Below are 7660 nucleotides of genomic sequence, written 5' to 3' on the forward strand. Positions count from 1 at the left end.
CCATCTAAGTCCTGATTATTACAATAGACTTTCACCTTTGAAAAACTCAAATTAAAAAATTCAGTAAGTAATTACCCTCCCAAAATAGGAAGCAGAAAAGCTATCATACACTAGTTCATATTTGTCTTAAAAAAAAAAGTTAGGTTAGGTCCTCTACATGTATGTTACAGCTGTGTAGCTCCGTGTTCTTGGTGTTCCTGCAGGACTCCTAACAGTGGGAGCAGGGGCTGTCTTGGACCCGTGCCTGTTTGTGGGACCTCTTTCCTCCTTCTGGGTTACCTCATCCAGCCTTGACGGGATTATATGTAGTTAGTTTTATTGTAGCTTGTGCCATGTGTGGTTGACGTCCCTGGGAGGCCTGCTCTTTCCTGAGGGGAAGCAGGGGGCAATGGAAGGCAGTGGGGAAGAGACTGGAAGAGGGTGGGAGGAGCAAACTGCAGTCGGGATATAATATACAAGAGAAGAAGAGATGGTAGTGGTGCACACCTTAAGTCCCAGCACTTGAGAGGCAGAGGCAAGCAGATCTGAGTTCAAAACCAGCCTAAACCTATACAGAGAAATCCTGTGTCAAAAAACAAATCAAACCAAACAAACAAACTAAGTCATCAAAACAATAGCAAAGGTAAATGTCTACTGTGGATCAAAATACTATTAATCCATTTTGAAATAAAAAATTATTGCCGGGTATGGTGGTGTATACCTTTAATCTCAACACTTGGGAGGCAGAGGCAGGCAGATCTATGTGAGTTCAAGGCCAGGCAGGAGTACAAGAGAGACACCCTGTCTTGAAAACGTAAAAAAAAAAAAAAAAAAAAAAAAACCTAAAAAATTATCATTAACTTAATTTTAAAAGCTGTTTCATTTTTTCACATTAATTCATTTTTGTCATTAACTGCCTTTATTTATATACTGCTGGGGAGTGAACCCAGAGCCTCATGCACTTTACACATGCACTTTACCAATGAACTGTACTAGCCCAGCATTAACAAGGTTTGTTTGTTTTAAAGATTTATTTACTTATTATGTATACAGTGTTTTGCCTGCATGTACACATGCAGGCCAGAAGAGGGCATCAGATCAGATTAGAGATAGTTGTGAGCCACAATGTGGTTGCTGGGAACTGAACTCAGGACCTTTGGAAGAGCAGCCAGTGCTCTTAACCTCTGAGCCATCTCTCCAGCCCTCAAGGTGCTTAAGAATAAAATAACTTAATTTAGCTGGGCGGTGGTAGCACACACCTTTAATCTCAGCACTCGGGAGGCAGAGGCAGGCGGATCGCTGTGAGTTCAAGGCCAGTCTGGTCTACAAAGCAAGTCCAGGATAGTTAAGGCTACACAGAGAAACCCTGTCTCAAAAAACAAAACAAAAAACCAAATAATAAGTTTATGTGCATTGCTATTTTGCCTATATATGTGTGTGTCTGATGAGGTTATCAGATCCCCTGGAACAGGAGTTACAGACAATTATGAGCTGCCATCTGGGTGCTGGAAATTAAGCCCAGGTCCTCTAAAAAAATACCCACTTGTAACTGCTGAGCCATCTCTCAAGCTCCAACAGTAACCATATTGATTTCAAATTGACCAAAGACATTGCATATTTAATCTAACAGTTGCACTTCAAGTATATATAAATAAGGCTAGGGTATTATAGAGTAAGGCCCTGGGTAGGATCCTCAGCACTGAAAAAAACAAACCTAAAATATTCACATTACAAGTTCTATTTTAGCTGGGTGGTAGTGGCACACACCTTTAATCCCAACACTCAGGAGGCAGAGGCAGGCCGATCCCTGAGTTGGAGACCAGCCTGATCCAGGACAGGTAGGACTACACATCTCTGGCTGTCCTGGAACTCGCTCTGTAGACCAGGCTGACTTCAAACTCAAGAGATCCACCTGGCTCTTCCTCCCAAGTGCTGGGATGGTTGTGAGCCACCATGTGCTTGCTGGGAATTGAACTCAGGACCTTTGAAAGAGCAGACAGTACTCTTAACCTCTGATCCATCTTTTCAGCCGTTTGTTTGTTTTTGAGACAGGGTCTTTCTTTGTAGCCCTGCTTGTCCTGTAACTACGTAGACCAGGCTGGCCTCGAACTCAGATCTGCCTGCCTTTGGAAACATTTCCTAACTGTTGGATTTTCATATACAAAAGATACATGAACCCAACTCAATCTATTGTGAAGAACAATCCAATTCTAGATCCAAAACTGTGTTTTAAAAAATTAATTATCGGTCAGGCAGTGTTGATGCACACCTTTAATCCCAGCACTCCGGAGTCAGAGACAGGCAGACCTCTGAGTTTGGGGTCAGTCTGATCTATAGAACGTTACAGATAACCAAGGCAGTTAGTTACACAGAGAAATCCTGTCTAGACAAACCAAGGGGCTGGAGAGATGGCTCAGAGGTTAGGAGAGCCACCTGTTCTTCCTAAGGTCCTGAGTTCAATTCCCAGCAACCACATGGTGGCTCACAACCATCTATAATATGATCTGATGCCCTCTTCTGGCCTGCAGGTGTACATGGAGGCAGAACACTGATATGTAATAAATAAATAAATCAAAAAGAGAAAAAGAAAAGAAAATCAAAAACAAACAAAAAAGGAGAGTGCCCAATCAGGGATGGTGGTACATCTCTGTCCCAGCACTTAGGAGACAGAGGCAGATGGATCATTGCAAGCTCAATGCCAAACGTGTCTACAGAATGAGTTCTAGGCCAGGGATACATATAAACAAGCAAAAAAAGTTCCCAGCACAGAACTGAAAATAAATTCTTAAATGTTTAAAGGAAACTTAAAGATAACTTTTTTTAAAGTTTTCCATTTCAGCCTAGGTACATGGCATTTTATCCCCAAACATAGCTCATCTCTGTGAGTCCAGGCCAGTCTGGTCTACATGAAACATCCTAGAGCAGCCAAAGCTACATGAGATTCTGTTGTTTAAAAAAAAAAAAAAAGTTTTCCCCTTGAATCATGAAATCTTTACTTGCTTTTCGTTTTATACCTAGCCTCTGCAAAACTGTCATTTCAGCTTAAAGCTAACAGGACTTACGTCTCATGGGTTCCAAAAAAGAATATGGGTAGTTTGTTTGTGGGTGGTTTTACAGCTCCATCAGGAACTTCATCTACCTAAAAGAAAGATCAGAAAAGTCATTTTTTTTTTAAATCTTACACACCTCAGTGCACTTCAATGAACTCAGAATAAGACACTCCGACTGAATCTGATACAAAAATCAAACCATTTTAACAATCCGTAAGTGCAAAAAAGTTCTAAAGAAGTTTTTTTTCCCATTTATTTATTTTACTTGCATTGGTGTTGTGCCTGCATGTACATCTTGTAAGAGGGTGTGGGGTCCTCTGGAGCTGGAGTTGCAGACAGTTGTGAGATGCCATGTCGGGGTTGGCACCTACAGACAGAACAGCCAGTGCTCCCAAGCGCTGAGCCATCTTCTCCAGCCCGGAGGAAAACAATTTTTCCCCAGAATTCATTTGGTGGCAAAATCTGTACTGACACTTGGGCCCTCTTTTATTCATCTAACATTTCTATCCTTATTTCTCTGGAGAAATACTAAGGTTATCACATGCTTGTTTGGTATTCAAAATCATCCCAGCAGCAAATCTTGAAAAACATGTAAACATGATTAGCTTCCTAAAATCCCCAGTTACTTCATTTTAAAACATATCTGACACTGAGCATTTCATTTAGGGAGTCTGAATGTGTTGTGTAATTCCTCAGGAGGGCGGTACAAATAATGAGTAATGAGAGGCTGGAGAAATGGCTCAGTGGTAAGAGATTTGCAACTCTTCCAAAGCATGGGAGTTCAGCTCTGAAGCCCGTTACAGTCCCTTATTAACTGCAGCTCTTAGGGCCCATCACCTTCCCCTAACATACACATACATGTGGCATACAGACGCACAGCATTCAAACATACATAGAAATTTTTTTTCTTAGTTTTTCTCTTGTAGTCCTGGCTGTCCTGGACTCACTTTGTAGATCCAGCTGGCCTCAAACTCAGAGATCTTCCTGCCTCTGCCTCTGCAGTGATTAAAGGTATGTGCCACACCCGGCCAAAAACAAATGTCAAACAACAAGAACAATAATAATAATGTAAAAGACAGGAACAAAAGTTTAAGGCATTATTTCCCAATGTTCCCAAAGAACATTAAGAGGAAGAAAGTACTAGATGTTGCTTATTAACAGTTCTATTTCAATTTTCAGAAAAAGTTAAAAGTAATTGGAATAAGAGTTATCACCCTTACAGTTGAGACCTTAAATACTTTAAACTCCCTACAGCAAAGTTAAGTGTGTCTAAGACTGAAGAAATAAAAAAATAAACAAACATACATACATGTACTTCTTAAAACAAAGAATGTAAAGAACCAAATGCAGCCATTTCTAAGAAAAGGAAAATAAGAGGGGAAAGATAAAAGCAACCAATCCAAATAACTCATCACAAGCAGTACCTGTGTTCTACCTACAGGTGGCTTTTAGTGGTGAAGAGGGCCACTTGCTGATCTTCCAGGGAACCAGGGTCAGTTTTTTTTTTTTTTTTTAGATTTATTTATTACATATACAGTGTTATGCCTGCACACCAGGATACCAGATCTCATTATAAATGGTTAGGAGTCACCATGTGGTTGCTGGGAATTGAACTCAGGACCTCTGGAAGAGTAGCGAGTGCTCTTAACCGCTGAGCCATCTCTCCAGCCCCAGGGTCAATTTTTGATACCCACATAGCAGCTCCTAGCTGCCTGTAACTTCAGTTTCAGGGAACTAACAATTTTTTCCACAGGCACATGTCATGGAAGAAGTGTGTAGACATGCACACAGGCAAAACACCCATACACCAAAAATTCTTTAAACTGTTACTTTTTTTAAATCAAAAGGCTACTTTTACCTGACCCTCCGGGGGCTATTTTTACATTAAGAGCACTAACCCTTGGTCACCTATAGCAGAATGTAAGGTGTGAGAAGATGAGATTAGATGAGGGTAATTAAGATCTTATTTTTAACTAAATGTAACACCTGCACGCATGTGCACACGCCCTGCATATGGGCATCTACACATGACTGCAGTTGCTGACCCTGAGCTGGCGTTACAGACAGACCACTGTGGTCCTAAGGTGCCTGAAATAGGTGCTGGCAACTGAAATTAGGTCCACTGGAAGAGCAGAAAGCACTCTTAACCACTGTGCCGTTTCTCCAGCCCTCAAAAAATAGAAAATTTCTAAAGCATTTATACTTGGCTTTAACTACCCTGTGGCGTCAAACTCTAAATATGGATATCAAATAACCCTAATTTTGTAACACCTCAAAATAAGTAAGGATGCTTCCGGGGTGCCTTACACCTTCCCAAGTCCAGCAGACCTTATATAAAGTTGAAATACAGTGTTTTAGAAATGCATGATTGTGTAACTCAGCAAGGACAAAGACATTCATTCAGCTTAGCTGACACAGGCCTATGATGCCAGCGCTCGGGAAGTCGAGGGAGGTAGATCTCCGTGAGTTCAAGACCAGCCTGGTCTACACACTGAGTCCAAGACAGCCAAGTCTACACTGAGTAACCTGTCTCAAAACAAACAAACAAACAAAAAGACATTCAGCTTTAGGTCACTTCCCAAAAGATGTCTGCAACATGTACGTACAAGTCAAAGCTATAGTTACATGTTTCCCACATAGGACACAGGTGAGAACACCGAACATACAGACAAACCTTATGATTAAGCATTGCTCAAGTAAGGCTCCATCAAATAAGTATACCTGAGGATGGGGGAGAGCTGAGGAAGGGGCAGAATCAAAGAGTTCATACAAAGCTGCAGGGGTGGCATGTGTGTGTGTGTGTGTGTGTGTGTGTAAAAAATCAAGGCACTAACAGTATTCTGAGCTGTTGACTCTTTAAGAAAGGGATTTCCCCCATTCTTCTTCCCTACTGAAGAATCTAGAACTATGTAATTTATTATTGTTAAGTAATCCCGTTCAAAGATTAAGTTAGTTATGTGTATGAAAAAATAAATAGCCAGGCAGAGGTTGTGCACGCCTTTAGTCCCAGCACTCCAGAGGCAGAAGCAGGCAGATCTAGGAGTGCAAGGCCAGCCTAGTTTCAGAGTAAGTTTCAGCATAGCCAGAGCGCCACAGACAATTCTGTCTCAAAAAATCAAGGTAAAAAATAAATTGTATGAAAAAATTTACAATTTTACAACATCACAGTCTTATTTTTTAAAGGATTTTGGGTTTATCTAGTCAACATTCTTGACGTCTTATAAAGAATGTTCTAAACCTAAACACCATTATAAACAAAAAAAACCTAATTTTTTCTGAAAACGGAGTTAGGGTGTTTAACGTCACAACTTGAGTCCTTAGGACTTCTCCAGTTAGGTCCACCCAAGGTCTGGCCTCCTTCCTATTTTGCCTATGGACAACAAAAAATCAAAAAGCAACTTCATCAAGGTCATAAGGCAAGGAATGTGCACTAAAAGGTCCAAGTACATCACTGACTGCAAATCTTGTATTAAGATGTGTAAGTCTAGTTTTATCACTTCTGACATGCAAGAGTTTCTCCTTTGCGTGTTTTGTTGACGCCTTGTATTTTACCCAAAATTCTAAAATTTAAGTAAATGTCAAGGTTTCGCTCATTTTCAAACATAAAAATCATACTTGATGATATTGCCCACCTTGGAACATTAACTCCATGTCATTCCCAAATATTTCCCATGAAGAACACCTATCAGAGACTCAAGGCAAGCCACAGGGAAACCGCGGGGATGCAGGAAAACCTACAATTTTACAATTGCATGGGAGTGTACTTAAAAAAAAAAAAAAACAACAACTAAAATGAAGGGTTCCAAGTAACGGTAAAGGGAAGCGAGGGAGAGGAAGGGCAGAAGGCAAACGGAGAAGCAGCGATGGGAAGCCGGCCTCTGGAAAGGGCTGCCGCCCCGCTTACACCGCGGCTACAAATCACTTACTCGAGCTGGCCAATGAGGATAACCTTTCATCTTGGCGAAGATGAGGTCTCCAGGTTTGAAATCGCGAGTCATGTCTGAGGGGGCGACGCCGGGAGTCCCAAGACCAGAAGGGGGAGCAGCGCAGCCGCGATCCGGAGATGCGAGCGTGGTGGACGCGAGCTGGGGACTGGCGGGCCCGCGGGCTGGAGGAGGATGCCTCGGGGTGTCCCGACGCGCCTGCGAGGGACAGCAGGGAGGGCGGTTAAAGCGCAAACCCCAGGGAGGGGCCGCGGGGAGGAGGGCAGGGGGGAGGGGAGGCGACGGAGGGGGAGGGTGAGGCCCCTGCGCGCCTCCTCCAGCGCGCGGCCTCGGGCCCCGAGCAGCGCCCAGGCCTGCGGCCGCCACCACCTGAGGAGGCAGGGATGCTGCCCGCCCTCCCCCACCCACTCCCGCGGCCGCCGTCCTCCCTCCCACCCCATCGCTCCCACAGCTCATCCCACGGGCCGCAGCCCACGAGGGAGGGGCGCGGCGGGGAAGGAGGGAGGCTGCGAGCGCGGCCGCCCCGCTTCCCACCCGCGCCGAGCGGGGGCGGGGCGGCCCTCACCTGCGGGGCGGCGGCGCTGGGGCTGCAGGGCGAGCTGGCCGCCTCTGCCCACGTCCACGCCGGCCACCTGCGCCACCAGCTGCCGCAGTAGGCGTCTCAACGGCTCGGAGCTGCAACCGCCA

The 7660-nt window shown here is 44.0% G+C and overlaps 1 protein-coding gene across 3 annotated transcripts in view; it reads right to left on the reverse strand.

Moving 5' to 3' along the window:
* Psip1 (PC4 and SRSF1 interacting protein 1) overlaps positions 1 to 7660 on the reverse strand; it is a 32754-nt gene extending 25094 nt beyond the window's left edge. Inside the window, exons 1-3 of one of the 3 annotated variants that reach the window (XM_051163874.1) lie at positions 7539 to 7660; positions 6956 to 7171; positions 3042 to 3118 (exon numbers count right to left, since the gene is read on the reverse strand). In XM_051163874.1, coding sequence (XP_051019831.1) covers positions 3042 to 3118; positions 6956 to 7027 — 149 coding nt within the window. In that variant the 5' untranslated portion in view covers positions 7028 to 7171; positions 7539 to 7660. The remainder of the gene's footprint in view (positions 1 to 3041; positions 3119 to 6955; positions 7172 to 7538) is intronic. The other 2 variants (XM_051163881.1, XM_051163887.1) reach the window with 2 other exon arrangements.

Source organism: Acomys russatus, chromosome 2, assembly GCF_903995435.1.
Source record: "Acomys russatus chromosome 2, mAcoRus1.1, whole genome shotgun sequence".
Classification (NCBI taxonomy): Eukaryota; Metazoa; Chordata; class Mammalia; order Rodentia; family Muridae; genus Acomys; species Acomys russatus.